Source organism: Elgaria multicarinata, chromosome 1, assembly GCF_023053635.1.
Source record: "Elgaria multicarinata webbii isolate HBS135686 ecotype San Diego chromosome 1, rElgMul1.1.pri, whole genome shotgun sequence".
Classification (NCBI taxonomy): Eukaryota; Metazoa; Chordata; class Lepidosauria; order Squamata; family Anguidae; genus Elgaria; species Elgaria multicarinata.
In genome coordinates this window covers 191,332,962-191,353,730 of record NC_086171.1, presented here as the reverse complement: position 1 = coordinate 191,353,730, position 20,769 = coordinate 191,332,962, and the positions used below count along the sequence as shown (strand labels likewise).

The following is a 20,769-nucleotide window of genomic DNA, read 5'->3' as shown; positions in this document are numbered from 1 at the left end:
CTTTCTCCAAGGTCTAGTTCTGTCCTCTTAAGAGACAGAATTAAACAAGCAAAATACCATTTTCTAGGGCAGCTTCTTCCACATTCCCTTGTCTATTGCAAGAGAATAAGGGATATATGCAAATCAGTGGAATATCCTCCTCTTAGCCCAATAGGAAAGTGAAGAGAGGCAGGTGTAAAGTGTAAGACTAGGAGCAGGGAAAACTTGGATAAGAACATAAAAAGATGTTATACCCAGATAACTATAGGAAGCCCAGAAGTAAGGACATGAGTATAATAGTAGCTTCCATGTGGAGTGCCTCAAATCCCCACTCAACCACGAAGCTCACTGAATGAGCTTGGGCCAGCCACCATTCCTCAGCCTCACCTACCTCACAAGATTGTTGTGAGGATAGAATGGGGGTGGGGAAAAAGAATGTTGTATCCCTGCAAAGATGGATTCCCATGTTACATCTAGTTTGGCCTTAAGGGTGCAAGGCAGGTGAGCATCCAAGATGAACACAAAAAGGGAGAGGTCTCAGGATGCTGTAGAAAAGTTTGTTGTACAAAAGCCCAACACATTTCGCCCTCTTGGGTTTTTTTAAGGCCTTGTTCAGGGGGCTGTAAGAGTACATATATAAAAAACAAGAATGAGACGACACAGAACTTAAACCCTTTTTCAATTATAAGAGCACATTGCAAGCACAGCCTGTGCATACATATAAACAATAACATAATTTCCATAAAATACATTAAAAAAAATTATAGGGCACCTTGTAGTTAAGGCCTGTGCATATATTTAATAGTTTGGTCATAAGACTTCTGTCCAAACCAACATGCTATGAAATCCACATCAGTATCATCTACTTTACAGCAGGGATGGGGAACCTCCAGCCCGTGGGCCATATTTGGCCTGCTTGGCTGGCCCATCTGGCCTGCACGGCCTCAGGCAAGGTACATCCCCATGGAGGAATCCTTGCTCTTTTCTCCATTAAGTGATCAGAGAAAAGAGCAGGGATCCCCCTGTGCAGTGCTTCTCCTCCTAATTGGGAAGGTGAGTGGTATGCTAATGGTAATCCCCAGAATTATCTCTAAACACACATTGGAGATAATGAAGGGGATTAGGCTTCATGTGCTGCTTATCATCCCAAATCGGGTGATGAGCCGTGCACAAAGCCATGGACTTTCCCAGCGTTTGGAGGAACTGCTTCTCCAAGTACAAGCTGAATCTGTTTCTTCAAGCAGAGAGAGGCACAGAGCTCAATCTCTCTCTCTCTCTGCATGAAGAAAAGCACAATGTGTGTGTGGGGTGGGGTGGGGTTGGGGAAGGCTAGATGATGTAAGGAAGGGGAGGCTTTGAGGTGGAGTTCCACCCCCTGATATCATCCAGCCCACTGGGACAAACCTGTGCCCAGCTTCCAACAAGTTCAGCACCCCTTCTTTATAGAGTACAAGAAGACAAGTCCCTGCCCCAAGGTGCTTACAATCTAAAATTCAACAAAGGAGAAACAGAGGAAGTGGAGGCAATAACTGGTGGCTTCAGGTATACAACTTTGCCTCTTTTTAGAGGATGCTCCAGGACAGAATGTGTGTGTGTGTGTGTGTATTACTCTTTAAAGGTTATATATGTCTTCGCCCCTAAAGAGTTGGGGGTAAGGATGTATGGATTTTGTAAAACCCATTCCATCTGCATTTCGCAGATTATCAGGTGTCTCTCATTCCATCGTTGCTCATTGACAGAATCGGGTTGTTTCCAATTTCTTGTGTTTGCACAAACCCGCATTTTAGCAAATTCACACTTACAAAAATGTACAAATTCCCTCCACCACCAATGCACAAATCCCTCCAAAATACCCATTTTCATGCTTTAACCTATAGGGGAAATATGTGTTTTTGGCTGGTTTTTTTTTTTAAAAAAGTTATGTATTTTTCTACAATTAAATTTGCATAAAATTCTGGAAAGTAAAACAACAAGACTGTGGAATCCGTGTGACCCAGGATTCTATAGTAGACACAGTCCACTATAGAATCCGCAGCTCAGATTAATAGAAATCTGAACTTATTTGATTCCATTGCATATTTCTCTGATATCCTTATTTGGGGATGAGTCTCAAAGTGCCCCCACTGTATTCAATACTGATACCTTTTTCTGAAACACCAGTTCTACCTATTTTTCAGCATGGTTCAGTTTGAACTGGGAATAAGGCAGGTCATCTATTAACTTCCACCTGTGACTTCACCAGCACACAGCCCAGCCTGCCCAATGCCTGGAGCCATTTTGAAAATGTTTCTGATTTTTAATAAGGTTAAAATGAAAGTAGAATCCTTTATATGGTGCTTTAAAAATACATATTCTGAAATGGATAGCCCACTAGGAAGTGTATGCATAGGAGAGGATGACAGCTGAATAGTTCTTGGTATATATGGGTGTAAAGCATATTGCAAAGCCAGGATCCTACTGTGGATAAGGAACGTGCAGACACCACAGTGTTCACTCTAATGAAGCACGTACTTTCTCTTGGAAAAAATTAGGAAGTGGAGTGCAAACTATGACAGATCCCAGTCTGGATTATCTCCCCTCCTCATGCAAATGTCAGTAGCAAATCACACATGCAGACAGCCCAGATTTTACAAGATCCTGTGATATTTGCCAGGGATAGGGTGACCGTATGAAAAGGAGGACAGGGCTCCTGTATCTTTAACAGTTGTAGAGAAAAGGGAATTTCAGCAGGTGTATGCATGCAGCACCTGGTGAAATTCCCTCTTCATTACATTTAAAGCTGCAGGAGGCCTTTCCTCCGTTTCATATGGTTGCCCTACATAGGGGGCTCCTGGCAAATTACTGCCAAGCGAATGTAGTTTCTCCCACCCTGTCTAAAACAGAAGGATTTTTGTTAATGTTAGAGAGTGTACCAGAGAAGTAACAATGGGCCTGTTCAGACAACACTGGTTAGCAAAACTGTGGTTCTCTGGTGTTAGCACTAACCACAAGCCGTGCTGTCTCACACAACACTTCAAGCCACGATTAGAGCCACTAACCCTACTGCAGACAGTCTGACTGTGGTTAGTGAGTGAGCAGGCTTTAGCAAAATGCATCGCACAAGACCTCTTAAGCCCTTCTGCTTAACCAGCAGGGTTTAAGGTGTCTTCTCAACAGGTGAGTGAGTGATGTGGTTGTGTGGGTATGAGTTGTTTGCACAAGTGCACACATGTGTGGTCCTCATCACCCCAGCAGATATCTAATGTGGCCCTTAGCCCCACCCACCCCAAAAAAGGTTGTGCAGATCTGAGATGGGGATTAAAGAATCCAGTCAAACACTTGGATAAATTATCCATTTGAAATTCAGTAACAATGAATGTCCTTCGCTCCCTCACTTTAACACTATTTCCTTCTTGCTGGTCCTTGGCTCTAGCTGTAGTGTGCTCACACAGGGTTTTAAATGAAACAAGATAGCAACAATATATTGCAACAGCTGGCTTCTCTGGTGAGTTCCACATAGCATCCTGTTCCCAGCTGACCCTCACAACTATTCTGTCACTTGATGATCAAAGAGCTTCATCCCAAGTACCTGCTTCCCTCGATTATCCCCTACAGCACTAAGCTGTCACCATTGTTGTTGTTAGCTAAATCACACCCCGGGCGGCAGTGCTCCTAAGATCCTTTGCGTACCAGGAAATGGGTTTAAGGGGCAAAATGTAAAAAATCATAAAAAATCAACGGATGACCCAATCCGATTCAAATTTGCTATGCTTAAAGCTCTCCTAAATATCTATTACTATGCCAATTTTGATGTCTTTATCTCTAAAACGTACACAGATGTAAGCATTTGTTTAATTTTTCTTTAAACATATCAAATCCTGCTCCTGCACCCCAGTGGCCGCTCGAAAACTAGTACCAAAATACCTCAATTCTTTTGCCTTTATAGCACAATTAAAGCAGGATGCATGGGAGTACTTCACAGTCAAAGCAGATTATAAACTGGAAAACTTCGGAGCTTTGCACGCAATTCGCAGTGATTGCACAGTATAACCCTGGTGTGATAAAGCTAAAAGTCCAGCCTAATGGCTGGGATGATGATTGAACTTGCTCTTCGGAGAGAAAACCCCTTCCCTTTCTCTCCAGCCTTCCCCAATTGTCTTTTTTCAACCACTACCCACTCAACCTTTCATCCCACCCACCCATCCACCAGCAACTGTTTCTGTGACTTTTCCTCTGCCCAACATTTCATTTTCCTGGTCAATCTCACCTAGTACCAATGAGCTCTATTCATCCTATGCCACATTTCCTCCCTCAAAGCCCCTCCTCACAAACTCACCTTCACATGCAGGTTAAACATGCAGGGAGGGGGGCAGGGGAAAGAATGACCCTTCCTATTCTCTGCCCCACCTTACGATCTGCTCCTGGGTGCAAATGAGCTCCCAGGGCACAAGCTCCAAGATATGCAGAACCTCTGCTTGTCAAAGAGCTCTGTGTAGTATGTATCTTGAAAGCATCCTCTTACACCAAGAGAAGCTTGCTCAATGCACTTTCTCTCTTTGATCTCTGTCCTGTTTCCCCCCTCTGTCCTGCCTCTGCAATCAGCACGCAGCAAAGTCTCCTTTCTCTGCTTTGTCAATGGGCTGCATGTTCTCACCTTGGGGTGAATGGAAATGTTAACTGGAATGTGTGTGGTACGGGGGGGGTGGGGGGAGAGAAAGAAAAAAGAAACAACTTGATGCTTGTCCAAACCTACTCGTGTTTATACTGGAGCCTAGGAGTGACATCAGAGCAGGGAAGAGTATAAACACTTGCAGGACTTTACTCGCAGGCTTTACAAACTGCAGACACTCTGCTGTCTCCAAACTGCCTAGGGAGAGATGTGCTGAAGTGTCGGAATGAAACTCCAGCTTCTCTTGATCTCCTTCTTCTGTCTTCTTTCCAAGGTAAGGAAGCTGGAAAATGTTAGCTTAGACAGCAAGGAGCTCTCTCTCTCTCTCTTCTGTTTTTGCCTCCCCCACTTACAAAACAATTCATTACCAAGCAACTCCAGTTTGGCAAAGGCAAATAGTTCAAGGATGTCTTAAAACACTCATGTTCTTTAATGTGCATGCTTAAATGTCACACGTCTGCAAACCCAGGAGAACGTGCTGCTTTGAATACATCTTCAAAGGCCAACTTTTTAAACGAGTTGGCCAAAATATACGGCCAATGTAACTCCTTTAGCGTCAGTGGTCCCATGTTTTGGAGCCTTATATCTAGATCTTATTCATTAATTGCACCAGTATCTCAGGCATACTCTTAGGTTAGCTGAGGATCCCGCATAGTAATCAATTAAATAGTTTCTTCTTCACACTCAGTTCTCTGTATTACAACCCACATGGGCAGAAAGCCAGGCAGCTGGCATGATTTTTCCAGATTGCTCAATTGTTGTCCAGCTTCTGCTCTGAATAATAGAGAAGCACATGTACAGCTGATGCCTCCTGCAGGATTGTGCAGGATGAACAATATATTTAAAACAAACAAACAAACACAAACACACCCACCGCACCACACACCCCAGAAAACAAACACTTGAGAGTTTTCCTGGTGGTTTTGGATCACTGCTTGGATTTTAAATTTTGGACACTATGCAAGTGCTGTGTTTGTCTGCAATGGCATGGCTGCTTGAATTTGTAACACACAGTCTGGAGGCCTTTGATCATAAGTTTAGGTGTTAACTAAGGACACAGAAACCTACAATAAACGAGAGAGAGAGAGAGAGAGAGAGAGAGAGAGAGAGAGAGAGAGAGAGAGAGAGAATAAATAAGAATTAATCCAATCATACCTGGCTAAAAGCAACTCATTAAAATAAATAATCTACCTCAACAGTTATAAATAGCTGTGCACAGAGGACAATCTCCTTTAATGCCTTTATTCTCTGACTGTTTTATCCTAGATTGTATAAAAGCTTTCTATCTTTTGTTTTCTGCATGTCTCATCCTTAGTGCACACTTTTTAAAAGGCTTGAAGTCAGGAACAGTACAATTAATATTGATCTGTGCATTCAAACAGAGCTCTTGTGAATGACTCTGGATGTGTTTTGCTTCCAGATTCTAAGAGGGAGAGAAAAGGTCACCATTCTAGAAGTTATTTTGCTAGAGCTGCAGAAAACAGTAGCATCAGACATACTTCAGGAGTAAGCCTGTATACACTAGTTGCTAAAGAACATGGGTAGGAGGGTGCTACTGCACCATGTCCTGCTTGTGGGTCCCTGGTCGGCCACTGTGTGAACAGAGTGTTGGACTAGATGGACCCTTGGTCTGATCCAGCATGGCTCTCCTTATGTTGTCAAATGGATTACAAGGGGGAAGGAACAACCCTATATGTATGTAGCTCATCTTGAGCAGATTCTCAAGCAGACAGTTTCTCTTGAGCCTTGGCATGTCTGCTGAATAGTTCAAGTGTGAGTTCCCTTGGGAACTTAATCCCTATTTTACTTCGTCAGGAAACAAGAAATATGTCAGGAGGCATCCCCATGGTTGTTGTTTTTAAAACTCCTGATTCTCGATTTCTCCTTTAGTTTTAATGGGTTCATGGCATCTCTTTTGTACACAGCAACAGGACTTAGTCTTACTACAAGGTAGCCTTAGCCACCATTAAACCATTCATTTGTTCTATTTCTCCCCCATGCTATTTCCAAAGAGCTCAGGACAATGTACATGGTTCCCCATCATTTTATCCTCACAGTAACCCTATGAGTTAGTTTCAGCTGGGTGAAAGTGACTAGCTCAAGGTTACCCAGTGAGCTCATAGTTAAGTGGGTATGTGAACTCAGGTGTTTCTGGACCTAGTCCAGTACTCTACCAGTGACATTTCCTACAGAGAAAGCACTTCTGTGCAGAAAAAATAAACATGTGAAACTCACATGTAGATCATCATGTGTCTTGATCAAACTTCAATCTACATACAAGGTCCACATGTGGAGAAGATACGGCCCAGTGTGTGTCCATAATCATAAATCATGTGGAATAATCTATACTTGGGGTTGCGCTTTTTCCTAACTCAGTGACAAGGAATAGTGAGTGAGTGAGAGAAAAACACTGACAACTGGGTAGAAGGAGGAATACAATGGAATGGCTGGACCAGGAAGCCAGAGACACATCGATATAAAAGGTAGACATAACCATTGTCTGAATAAATCAGTTCCTGAACAGGTCATGACTAACTTAAATCTCACTGAAATGAATAGGACTTTTTAGTCATGACGAACTTGTCCTATTCATTTCAGTGGGTTTACTCTAAGTAGGACTTTAGTTGGATTCTGCCCTTTGATTCAGTTGGGCATTTTAACATGCCACTGGTCTCTCTCTCTCTCTCTCTCTTTCTGCAGGTGTATGCTCAGCGCTGCCAAACTCCATGCTATTGCCCTTGGCTCCCTCCTCGTTGCCCTCCTGGCTCCTCCTTAGTCCTGGATGGATGTGGCTGCTGCAACATATGTGCCCGCAGGCTAGGGGAGGCCTGCAACTACCTTCACGTGTGTGATCAGAGCCACGGGCTTACCTGCGACTACAGCAACGTCCCAATGGGGGGAGGAGGAATCTGCAATTGTGAGCAAACCCTTGCCACTGTTTTCAGGAATCCCTTGAGCATGTATGGAAAAACTGGCTTCCCTGAACTGGAGAAAGCCATAGGAGTATAATGCAGGCAGAAAGAATGGCTCAAGCTCAGGAAACCCAGTTGGTTGAGATCTGAGGGTTCAAATCCTACTTTACTGCAAAATCTCAATTTGATCTGTGGATCAGGGCCAAACTAGACATGACTATTATTCATGAATCTGCTGAATTTTAAAAGTGTTTACAGCAACCAGAACAAGGGGGGTGAGGGGGGCGGGGAGAGCACATTTGGATTGGCACTGGAAGGGGGGGTCTTTTCAACCCTTTCTTCTTGCATAGTTTCCCTTATTTGTTTGTTTATTTATTTATACTGCCCCCAAAAATGGCACTCAAGGCAGCTAACAACGAAATCCAGCTTAAAAATGAAAGTTTAATAAAAACAATAAAAGAAACAATAGCACCAACCAAGTAACAATCCCTTGAGCAACAAACCTTCTTCCATGCCAAAAGCCTTGTCTTAATAAAAATATATTTGCCTGATAGAAGCATAAACTAAATAACAGTTTGCTGCCTTGTTATGATACCCAAAATAATCTGCCTGAGTTGGTTGCCTTATTCTATCTAATGGTAGGCCAACCCTGGTGTGTGTGTGTGTGTGTGTGTGAGTGAGTGAGAGAGAGAGAGAGAGACTATGGAGTTAGGAATGGGCTTGATTGGTGGAGGCTGATGGCTGCGATGTCAGTTGTGCAATGAATCCACTCCGGCTTTTAATCAGAACCCATCAGAATTCTAAAGGAGCTAGTCTAAGGTGTGAAGCACCTAGAACTCCTTTAGAGTTCTTACTGGCTGAGTTCAGACGACACTGATCAATGGTTGTTTCCCATTCTGTTCCTATTAACCCCACTCAGCTACTGATTCTGACTGAAACCTGGGGCAGATTCACCGTTCCACCATCCTCTGCTTGGCTTGATCCATACTGGCTCTCATTAAATTCGATGTAATTAAGTTCTTGCTGTGAACAGCAAACTCCTGGGCAAGGGTAAAACCTACTGGCTATCATTCTTATCTATGGTAAAAGGTAAAGCGCTACCCTTACGGATGCCTTCTTGTGGTGGGGATGAATTTTGCCCCTTCCATAACACTAGGTGAGTCTGACCTCTACAAGGAGGATACACTATGATGAGATGGAATATGTGTATCACCATGTGCATTTCACTAGTATTTTTATAAGAAGCATATCTGTCATAATGTTTTAAATGTCTGTAAGGAGAAAAGTGTGTCCACCTGAACTGCTTTTCCTGTTTTGGGCAGCAGAGGTACTGTTGAAAATCTAAGACGGAGGGGGAAATAATAGATCAACTTTCCCTGATGTGATGCCCTCCAGAGATTTTGACAGCAAGTCCCATCAATCCCAGCCAATATGGTCCATGGTCAGGGGCAATGGGGGGGGGGTGTCGAGCAAATAGGATGGCCAAATATCCTACCTTACAGAGGACAGTGTTCTATTTTGGAGAACAGGCAGAGGACAGCCCTCCATTTGAAGGTGCCCTCCATTCAATGGGTTCTCCTGTCCATGGTTGTTTTAAAGATTAAGAACCATATGGAAAGGGAGCAGGGGCCTTGAATGTCCATCAACAGTTAGTATCTGGTCAGCAAACTGAGCACATAGGCCAACTGGTCAGTCTTTGCCACTGTAGTGAGATGCATTGTATTTCTAGTTATAAATATTAGTTCTAAATTTACACCGAAACACATAAATTTGTATATGTAAATATTATGGAAATTTGTATAATATTTTAATGATGAATTTCCTCTTTTGTGGGGGTGGGGGAGAATGCATAAATGGCCACCTTAAGTCTAAAATATCTGGAGGGCCCAATGCTGAGGAAGCCTATAATAGAAAATTGAAAAAGAGTCCCACAAATGCTCCATTCCCCTAAGAAAATCAGTAAAGAAAAGGTTTCAGAACTTGAAGTGTTAAGGGCCATTATGACATCAGCACTTAATACAGGCCAATGAGCTGTCTTTGTCCTCTCCCCTATTGGCATGCTGGAGCTTCAAATGGCCCATTGCAGCCATGCTACTTATTTCAAACATTCCCACCATTTCATGGGCATCTCACTAGAAAGGGATAATCTTATCCAAGCCACATCAATCAAAGGTTGTCCAGGAAGCAAGTACGCAATGTGGGCTTGGTTTGACGTCACAACTGTGGTCTTCTCTATTCTTTCTCTGGAGCTCCCATGGTAGCTGGAAGGAATGCAAACAAAACTCAGCAAATATCCCCTGATTTCCTGTCCTACTTGGAGAGTTCAGGTCAGATGACAGGGATGTGAGCTAAGCAAACATCAGCTCCTCACAAAATAACAAGACTTAAGTAGGAACAAAATCACCTTTTCCCTCCTTAGAAGGCTCTTGGGAAAGTATTACGCTACTCCACACTCCATGAAACCAATATTTCAGACAAGTATCACTTTTCTGAAGAATATGAAAATAAAGTTGGAAGGCCTTAAGGTTCCTTTCATGCTTCACGTGTGGATACGAGGTGGATTCAAATGGCTACTGTGCATAGCATGCTGGGGCAATTCAAGGGATGGATTTTGATTCCTTGAAATGTCTCAACTTCTGAGTGTTCCCTCTGATGACTGGGGGTGTTTCCAGTCAGATGGCTCCTAGCGTGACTGATCAAAAGACTTTGTGCACCTATTCCATCTTTCCCTCTTTAACAGATTTTCTTTGACAAGAAATAAAATGGGTAAAGCAGTGGGAAAACAGGAGGGTTACAAATGGAAGACGATGACATCTGGATTCCCCATAAAATTCTGTAAAAGAGGCAGGGCGATTGCACAATAAAATCCCTCTTCTGGAAGCACCCTGTGCCACAATGGAGGAGTGAAATGGAAGCCCAAACATGATCCGTGTTTAAACTGGGTAGAATAAAGATGAGGAACACCCAGCCTGCACTCTAGCCCCAGCCAATCGTGCTTTCCCATCCAGTCTTCAGCCTTTCCTCTCAGGCCTCCCTCTCCTCAGCCCCACCCCTCCTCCTGTGTCCCACGGCAGTTTCCTATTGTACCACAGTGATCCACACTGCCAGCGTTCCCAAAACAGCCCTTCTGTTGTGCCCTCCTCCTCCTCTGCCCTGTCACACTTTTTTCTGCTGAGCCTTCCCTGCCAGAAGGGAACAGATTACTCCCTGAAGGAATGCAAGCCTCGATAGAAAAATGGTTCCCTGCTCCAGATGTAGAAGCTACCATCAAATCATGGCTTCTTTGGGGAGTAGTGTCTGCATGGGAATCTCTCCCATCTCATTGTTTATCTTTTGTTACAGAGTAATGTATTTCCCATGGGCTGTTGTGATGGCAGAATGCACACAGTGACCCTATTCAGACGACACACTAAGCCATGGTGGTTAAGCATTTTGAGCAAAACATTATTGTTTAGCAACCATGACTTAGCATGTCACGTGAACCATGATGGCTACATAATCAAAGTTTAAACACGCTCACTAACCAAATAATAATAATAATAATAATAATAATAATAATAATAATAATAATAATTCTTACCCGCCTCTCCATTCCGATCGAGGTGGGGAACAACAGCAAATACAAATACATAAAACTGAATTAAAACATAATATACATTGTTAAAACATCCTAAAACCATTTAAAAAACATTCTAAAATTCCACTGGATAGGCCTGCTGGAAGAGATCAGTCTTAATAGCTTTCTTAAATGCTGATAGACTGTTAAGTTGATAAGTCTCCTCCGGCAGGCATTCCACAGTCTGGGAGCAGCAGAAGGGAAGATCCTCTGGGTAACAGTTGTCAATCTAGTTTTTGCTGACTGAAGTAGATTCTTCCCAGAGGACCTGAGTGTGCGGGGCGGGTTGTATGGATTGCTGCAAAAGAGTTAGCAGCCTAACTATGACGTAGCATGTTGTCTGAACGGGTTTGTCTTTGGAATGAAACATTGGGCAGTATCCAACTGGGTCATTCCGCTAGCGCAGATGATGTTGCACTAACGGAAACTAGGTTCTGAACTATACACAAGAGAAGTTACATTTGCACAAGCGTGGTTGCGCAAGCAGTTTTCAATAACTCTTGAGCAACCCATTGTGTATTCCTGTCGTGCAACTGGTTACACAACTGCTTTTTACCCATTGTGCAATATGTTGTGAAACACATTGTGCAACTGCTCACACAACCACCTGCATAAGAGTAATGGCCAAGCATTTGCGCAACTGGAAGATTCAGCGGAGCTCCGCTAATGTTATTTGAGTTTGTGGAATATCATCGTTGGGTACTACCCACTGAGTCTTAACAATATCTATTTTGGTTTTCAGATTTCATCCCCAGGGTGACTGGGTTTTTGACCCCAACTTTTGGGATTTTTTTTTCCACTGGAGAAATTCCTTTTCTTAACACTTCAGACCAAAGTTCAATTTCAGTTTCAGAATATGGGGCTGCCATATTTCTCTGTTCATATTAGGCAGTCTCTCTATCGCAGATCTAATGACTACCTTTGATTTGTCCCATTGTCTCTGGTTACTCTGACTCTTGGCTGCAGATGAGGAAGACGAAGATGACAACTGTGAAGTGAATGGGAAAATCTATCGGGATGGGGAAGTGTTCCAGCCCTCCTGTAAGCTTCAGTGCCGCTGTTCAGGAGGTGGTTTTACGTGTGTCCCCCTTTGCAGTGAGGACGTTCGCTTGCCCACTCCGGATTGCCCCCATCCAAAGCGCGTGGAGATCTCAGGAAAGTGTTGTCAAGAATGGATTTGTGAAAGTCAAGATAGACAGATGTCGCAGGATGCCTTGGCAGGTAATAATATTGGCAAGTAATAATATTCATAAATCTTGACCCATATTTACATTTGACTTCTTGTTGGCTGAGCCACAGTTACTGTTAAACCAGCTTTGCAATGAAGCACTGTTAGCAACAGGCGAGAAGGAATTGCATATAGGCAAGAACATGGAATTCCATGCAAGTAACTGAATGGGCTGCTGGAGGAGGGACAGAGCATTCTGGTCATCCTCTGTACCCATTAGAGAAATGAAGAGGGCTGCTGTAGGAGGGACAGAGCTTCTTGACCCTCATCTGAAAGCCTCCAAGCAGGCTAGTAACTTTTGTGGGTTTATTTAGAATAAAGTGACCATATGAAAAGGAGGACAGGCTTCCAGTACCTTTAACAGTTGTATTGAAAAGGGAATTTCAGCAGGTGTCATTTGTATATATGGAGAACCTGGTGAAATTTCCTCTTTATCACACCAGTTAAAACTTTAGGTGCCCTGCCCTCTATTAAATTCGGTCACTCTAGTATACCTCCTGCAGCTTTAACTGTTGTGATGAAGAGGGAATTTCACCAGGCTCTCTCTCTATACAAATGACACCTGCTGAAATTCCCTTTTCTATGCAACTGTTAAAGATACAGGAGCCATGTCCTCCTTTTCATATGGTCACCCTAATTTAGAAGGCTGGCCTAAATACAGGCTGACCACAAAAGGAGCATTCATGGGGATGGGCTGACATGCTCACTCAAAATATGGCAACATTTCAGAATTCTAATTCAACTGTGATTCTTTTGTAAAAGCAAAATCTTACTTCTCATAGATGAATGTAATTGTCATATTGTTCCATATAATGAACTTGCCAAATGTAGTGGTTGAATCCACATGTAGTCATATTTAAATTAGACTAGGGATGTACAGATTGGGCAAAATCCATTCCATCTATGTTTTGCACATTGTTAGATGCCTCTCATTCCATCATCTGCCCATTGATGGAATCAGATTGTTTTCAGTTTCTGAATTTGCACAAATGTGAAATTGCACCAATTCACATGTGTGCAAATGTGCAATTCCCCCCTCCAGTGCATAAATGCCCCAATGCACATTTTCATGCTTTAGCCTATGGGAGAGATGGACATTTTTGATGGAGTTTTTTTTTAAAAAAAAATGCATATTTTTCTACGACGAAATTTGCGCAAAATTCCTGAAGGTTCGAAAAATAGTCTGAAAGTTCATGGAATCTGACTGACAGGGGAAAGCCAGTGGAAACCATGGGTCAGATTCATAAAAATGTGAACTTATTTTGTTCTATTGTGGATTTCTCCAACATTCTTAGATGAGACCCACTGAAATTAAAAGGACTTAAGTTAGTCGTGACTTTGAATGTTGAAAAGAAATAGTTGGAGGATTTGCCTGAGAATTATCCCCCTTCCCAATAAATTTGTTATAGTGTTAACCTTAGCTATCTGTAACATCAACAGTGCAATTTAATACAGCTTTAATTAAAAGTCCCATTGTGTTCAGTGGGACATATCCCTAGGAAAATGTATTTGAGGTTATCAACATGGCTTTCCTTTCCTTTTCAAGTCCACTACTCCTCTGGAAGTTATCATAACACTTGTGTGTTTTATTTTTAAAAAGCTTTACCTCATTTCTGTCCTTGTTCAGCTCAAAGGCTGCCTGGGATAGCATCAATGGCTTTCCCCTACCGATGTGAAGAGTGGAGCACAGAGTGGTCTGTCTGTTCTACCAGCTGTGGCGTTGGAATTTCCACACGAGTGTCTAACCGGAACCCGTACTGCAGACTTGAAACTCAGAAGCGTTTCTGCATCCTTGGGCCTTGCCAGGCTCTCATGGGAGGAGGTAGCATGGTAAGTAAGAAAATAAGAGAAACGTCCGCCATCAGCTTTGAAGTTGATATGTCAAGAAGAAGGAGAAGGAGAAGGAGAAGGAGAAGGAGAAGGAGAAGGAGGAGGAGGAGGAGGAGGGGGGGGAATCCCAGCAGGCTGGCCTGCCTCACCACTTGGCAGTCCCAGGTGAGGCCTTAGTCACCTCACCTGGGAATTACAAGAACAAAATCAATGCCTCATGCAGAAAAGCTCTAAGGGGCTGGTAGCCTCAGGGCAGACCTGTGCTAGTTTTCTCTCTCCTCCCATAATGGCCTAATGCTGCTCATGCCGTGTCATTATGATGTTAGGGGCAGCACCATAAAATATAATGAATGGGTGGGGTGGGGCAGAATGGAGGCAAAGTGCATTTCTGGGTGGGGTAAGCTTGCACCTGCACGTTGAATTTCTGAAAGAGCAACAATGATATATTTCACATTAATGCTCCCATCCTAAATATCTCTGAAGAAAGACTTACTGATTTTGAGAGAGTTAACTTTTCATGGATGCATTCTTAGGATTGCAGCTCTACTTTTAATTTCCGGTTTATCGGAGGTGGGGGGCAGTTCAGTGCTGCGGAACTTCTTTCGGCCGGAGATCTGAATTCAATTTCATAGGAGCTGGGCGAGGCAAAACGAGCAGGGCCCAAAATGCCAGCATGTTATGTCTTAAAGCTCTTACTGATGGAGTCAGTTCAACCTTTTAAAACGTGGCAAAGTTGGTGGTGGGGATGCAAAATCCATTGATGGTTAAGGGAAAGCAGATGGGGCCAGGAAAAAGGGGGTACAGCTCGTTTTGGCTCCCAGGTCTGAAGTTCTCCAGTCCAGGGTAGTTCAACACAGTAGTGCTGGCAGTCTCAAGTTTCCAGGGCAGGGAAGGGGTCTTTTTAATCTTTCAGGGCTCCCCAAGTAGACATGATTGGCCTTGTGACCTGCCTCATGCGATTTTCTCCCTAAATTCTCCACACGCCACTGTGCCGTGTGGCAGAGTGTCTTGAGAAATGTGTTCTCCTGAAGTCAGCTATAAATTCTTCCAGCAAAATCAATACTTGCAATTTGACTGCTAAGATCTGTAAGCAACTGAATCCCAAAATAGCAACGGACCCAACATGACCCAAAATACAGCAGCATGATTTATTGACACAGCTTGAACTAAGTGAGACACCTGGATTTAAAGTGGCCTGTTTTTGTGAGGGGTGTGTGTGTGTGTGTTGTACTTTGCTTCTTCTTATATTTATATTCTTATATTTATTTATATCCCGCCTTTTGCCCATTGCTGGGCCTCTTGACTGAAGGGCTCTGGGTTCACCAGGAATCCTCCACACTTCACTCTTTCCCTGTAGAAAAGCAATGTAAAGTAGGAAAGGCTATAGCTAATTTAACTTTGCAAACACTGGATGTGGCACTTGCTAGTATACTTGCTGTAAAACAAAACACAACTGCTCTTCAATAGGGTGACCATATGAAAAGGAAGACTCCTGTACCTTTAACAGTTGCAATAAAAAGGGAATTTTAGCAGGTGTCATTTGTATATATGCAGCACTTGATGAAATTCCCTCTTCATGACAACAGTTAAAACTGCAGGAACCATGCCCTCTTTTGTATCTGGTCAAGAGAGTGGGACTCCTGCAGCTTTAACTGTTGTGATGAAGAGGGAACTTCACCAGATGCTGCATGCATACAAATAGCACCTGCTGAAATTCCCTTTTCTTTGCCACCGTGAAAGATACAGGAGCCCTGTCCTCCTTTCCATATGGTCACCCTATCTTCAAGCATCAAAGTATGTACATGCTTTTCCTAACACAGAGAATGCAGGACATAGTAATAACATGAAGGAGCACTAGTTGATGCTACCAAATTGGCGTGGTAAGTGGTGTGTGTGTGAATAGATCTGGGCAGAAAGGGAGCTACAGGATGGAACAGCAAGAAAAGCTGCAGGACACAGACCGCAATTGTCCCCTGAAGAGATGTCACAGGGAGAAGGGGAAAGCGCACCATTCCTGCCCTGCCCCTTTTCTAAGCGAAAAGATATGGGACCTTGTTATTTTTTTAGCTTGTAGGCAAGGTGGCTCTGATGCCACTGGAGTGGTGAATTTACTCCGGGTTTCAGTCAGAACCAGTCAGAACTCTAAAGGAGCTATCCAAAGTGCAAAGCAGTTCTGACTGAAACCCAGAGCGGATTTACTGCCCCACTGACATCGGAGCCACCAGCCTCCACTGCTTTTGGGGAGAAAAACTGGGTTGGAAGGCCAATTTGGAGAAGACAAAATGACAGGAGGCCCAAGGGTGAAACTCTGCTCATGCTGGCAGCCTTTTGTGCCTGCTTTTCAGTTAAAAAGAACCCGGGAGATGGGAATTCTCCCACGGTTACGTCTGGTTCACCCACCCCATCATGTCTCTCATTCAGCTGTGCTTTTTCAGAAGATGTTGGAAAGAAGTTGTACTTTTCTGTCCCTACAGAGAGGAAGAGGAAGCCGCTTGTAAACTGGTCCATTCCATTCAGAAGTCGATATACTGGCTTTAACCCAGCAACTGGATCACAACAAGCCCAAGCTGCTCCCGTCTCTGAGTTGACAAGAGAACTGTCTGGGAACAGAGAGAAGAGCAGACGAGCCTTAGCTGGGAGGAATAAGAAAACGAAAGAGCACCGCCTAATCGTAGCTGACGTCTGCCTTCCTCCTTGATTCCTCTGCAATTACGCTAGACAGTGTTATCATTCAGTGAGAAAAACCAGACCATATGTTTTCGTACTGTACCATACTGATGTGTTTATTGCCAGCTTGTGGCCTCTACCACAAATCTGTCCATTGGGGAAATGATGCTTTGCAGCTACAGTAATTCAGGGAAATGTGTCCCGCTATTACTGAATTATCTCTTCAGTGAAGAATAGTTCTGGAGACCTGGCAGTCACACATTGTCCAAAGTAGGTTGTTGTTGTTGTTGTTGTTGTTGTTGTTGTTGTTCTTAGAAATAAATAAATGCAATGATAAACTGCCTGAGGATGGATTGACCAGGGTTAGCTGAAGGGGCTCACATCAAGGGGATGGAGCAACTTCCCTATGTGAAAACATTATGATATCTGGGATTGTTTAGCTTGGGGAAAAAGGAGACTAAGGGGAGACGTGATAGAGGTGTACAAAATTATGCATGGTATGAAAAAATATTCCACACCATGCATAATTTTAGAATGTGGAGTCATCGCATGAAGCTCTCCTTTTATCAGGATGGATCAAAGGAAGTACTTCTTCACATGGCACATAGTTAAACTGTGGAATTCACTTCCACAAGACGTAGTGATGGCCACCACTTTGGATGGCTTTAAAAAGGAGATTTGACAAATTCAAGGAGGATAAACCTATCAATGGCTTCTAGTCCTGAGGGCTATATGCTACCTCTAGTATCAGTGGCAGTATGGTTATGTACACCAGTTGCTGGGGAACATGGGCGGGAAAGTGCTGTTGCATTCATGTCTTGCTTGTGGGTGTCCCATTGACAGCTGGTTGGCCACTGTGTGTACAGAATGCTGGACTGGAGGGACCCTTGGTCTGTTCCAGCATGGCTTTTTTCCTCATGTTATGTTTAATAACGGATGTTCAGAGGCATATCCCAGTGACCGAAAAGAGAAAGTAGACATGATTTGCAATACGTAAATACAAGAAAGAAAATATCCTCTTCATAACAAAACTGTCCATGGATCAGGTGTACGCTGACAAAGCGAGGCACGTCTATAATCATTTATTAGTCTGTAATAACATTCAAGATATCCTTTTGGGTCTTGTTTCTCATAGTGGTGTTAGATGCTCTGATTCTGTTTGCTGGGCGGAAATGATCAGCAATTGAGAAGCCCAAGAGCTTCAGGAACATGGATGGAGAACCTTCAGCCCACAGACCAAATTCAACCTGCCATCCCTTACCAGTGCCTCAGAAAAGGGAGAGCAGTTCTGAGCAGGGCTTTCGTCTTAAGTAGCGCTCTTCAAGACCATGACCCAGTTGGTTTTGCTCCCTGTGGTCATTCCTTGAGATGCCAGTTCAGAGCGTTTTGCCCACCCCTCATATTCCTTGATCATATTCCTTGACCAGCCCCATATGAGAGCAAATGGTGTGTGTGTGTGTGTGTGTGTGTGTGTGTGTGTGTGTGTATGTATGGGTTGTATGCATGTGTAAGTGATTGGCTCTCAACAACATGCTGGGCCAAATGCCAGCAATGGGAGATGCCTCCACCCATTTTGTGGCCTCATACACTGCTAGCATGTTGCCCACAATGTTTTTGTATGAAGCCAATTTGGCTCTTGGTTCCCCATCTTTGTCGTAGAAGAACTTCTGTGCAAAAAAATGTCCTGTAACAGAACAAAGCCATATACATGTGACAGAATGCTGTCATGGAATCCTCCTGGAACATAGGAAGCTGACTTATACTGAATGAGTCCATTGGTCCAACTAGCTCTGTCTTCTCTACACTGACTGATGGTCTTCAGCCTATCTGAAGATGCTGAAATTTAACCTGGGACCCTCTGCATGCACCGTGTGTGCTCCACTCCTGAGTACAACCATTCCAGACCAACTATTTTCTTTTTAACCCATTGTCAAAGTTCCATCCAAGAAGCATTTTATTGCATGGTCATTACTGGGCACTCACAGATTTTTTGCAGGACCCTCACATGATGTCGTCTGCCTCTCTCTCACCTTCCGGCCTTCCTTGCACTGCAAGATAAACCAGAAAAAGTCCAGTTGCTGCTCTCTCCTGCTGTGTGTGGGAGAAGCAGCATGATTACAACGCCCAACTGAATGGGCCTCATGCTCATGGTTTTCTTCCTGTTTTCAAACAGGAAGTAACTGAGCGACAAAACCAGGAGCGGAGAAGCCACAGTAGCCAGCTTTTTCCTCCCAGGTGTGATGGAGCTTTCAGGGTTTCTTCTCTGATCTGGACTCCCTCAGCAACTCCTTAAGGATCTCTGGCACCCTAAGTGTCTCACCTTCCTTCTTTTTACCTTTCCCTTCCCAGTAACATGGGGTTTAGGCTGTAGATTTGGGAAGAGTGACACTCCAGACACTTTAGGTTTAACACAGCAGCTTACTAGTAAAGTAAAAGAAGCAGCTTACAGCTAAAGGTATTTGGGGCTTTGCTAGACCTACCTTAAAATCCGGGCATGTGGAGGGGCAAGCCCGCGCTGCAACTAGCATGGGCTGTCACTCTAATCCACACGTCAGACGCGACGGGCTAAAGGAAAGCCCTGTCACATCCACCATTTTTTAATTTTTAAAGGGCTGGGTGTGCAGCACACAAGCGTCAAAGGTAAGTTGTTGTTTTTTTTAAAAAAAAAGGTTTCCCCGCTCCCCCCTGGCCCCGATCTCCCCCCTGGCCCCGATCTCTCCCCCTGCCCCATGCGCAGCTTCTCCCGGCTATGTGCGAGTAAGCCAATTAGCTGGGAAAAGCCGTGGAACGGGCTAGACCTTCCGCGGTCCTGGGTCAGCCCGGGACTGTGGAAATACTGGGCCAAAAGTGGAGCCCGTTAACCCGGGGTAAGGGAGGGTTGACCCCTGCCTGACCCCGGAATCCCCTGTGCGTCATCTGGACACACCGGGGTGAGCCCGGGTATCAGCCCGGGCTAAACCCTGGTCTAGCAAAGCCCTTGGTCAATATAGCTGAGTGATACAAAAGGCATTAAAAGAAAATAAAAGTTGCAAAAGTACAAATTCTTTTACCCTAAACTGCACCTAGACTTTTTCAAGCTGCGTCTTTCTGCTCTTTCCTCATGGTCTGGTCTTCCCTAGTTCTAATCTGGCTGGTTCTCTCACTATTTTATGGCCTCTTCCCCCAAAACAGAAAGTACTGTTTCAGCTTTGAAGAAATGAAACTTAACTGGAGAAATGTAACTTAACCAGGGAATAAATCTTAACTGGAGAAATGAAACTACTACCTTCCCAACAGAGAAACTCCAGTCTTCTAAACCTACCTGACTTTATTACCTGCCTCTGTAGGCCTCAGACCTTCCCACCTATATAGTCCCCCACCCTCAGGAGAGCCATTTCTACCTTTTGAAATGGGGGTGGGGAAATGTGCAAAGCTGGGGAAACACCAGAAGATTGGCAATTGGGGAAAAGCGAGTGGGGTCAGGGGAAGGCGGCGAAGCCATTCAACACCTCTGCTGCAAATGTTACTCTGTTTGCCACTGCCAGCAACTACCAGGACTGTGACATGGAGGCTCTCCCCATGGAAGCAACGAACCAGCATGCAAATGTCACAGCTTGGGCAGTGCTGACTGATCATCCATTTTGATTTGCAAAATAATACTTCCAAAGAGAAAGAAATATTTCCTGGGGAGAAAAAAAAGAAGTTCATTGTGTGAATGTTCACCCCCACCCCTACCCCAATCCCATTTGCTGCCATAATTTCCCCTCTCTGCTGCTGCTTTGGTGTCATTTTTTCTCTCATTACTCTGTGATCAGTCACATAGGATATCCCATCCAATCAGGAATAATGTTGTGAACAGGATGATGTCCGACTGTTTATGCAGGCAATCTGATTTGGACTATATGACATC

At 43.9% G+C, this 20,769-nt stretch overlaps 1 protein-coding gene across 1 annotated transcript; it reads left to right on the top strand.

The window, feature by feature from the left end:
• The first annotated feature begins 4,770 nt into the window (after window positions 1-4,770).
• CCN5 (cellular communication network factor 5) lies at window positions 4,771-17,172 on the top strand. Its single transcript, XM_063120253.1, has 5 exons — window positions 4,771-4,901; window positions 7,328-7,544; window positions 12,122-12,376; window positions 14,011-14,213; window positions 16,688-17,172. The coding sequence occupies exons 1-5, from the start codon at window positions 4,854-4,856 to the stop codon at window positions 16,709-16,711; spliced, it is 747 nt and encodes a 248-aa protein (XP_062976323.1). The 5' UTR covers window positions 4,771-4,853; the 3' UTR covers window positions 16,712-17,172.
• The last annotated feature ends 3,597 nt before the right edge of the window (window positions 17,173-20,769 follow it).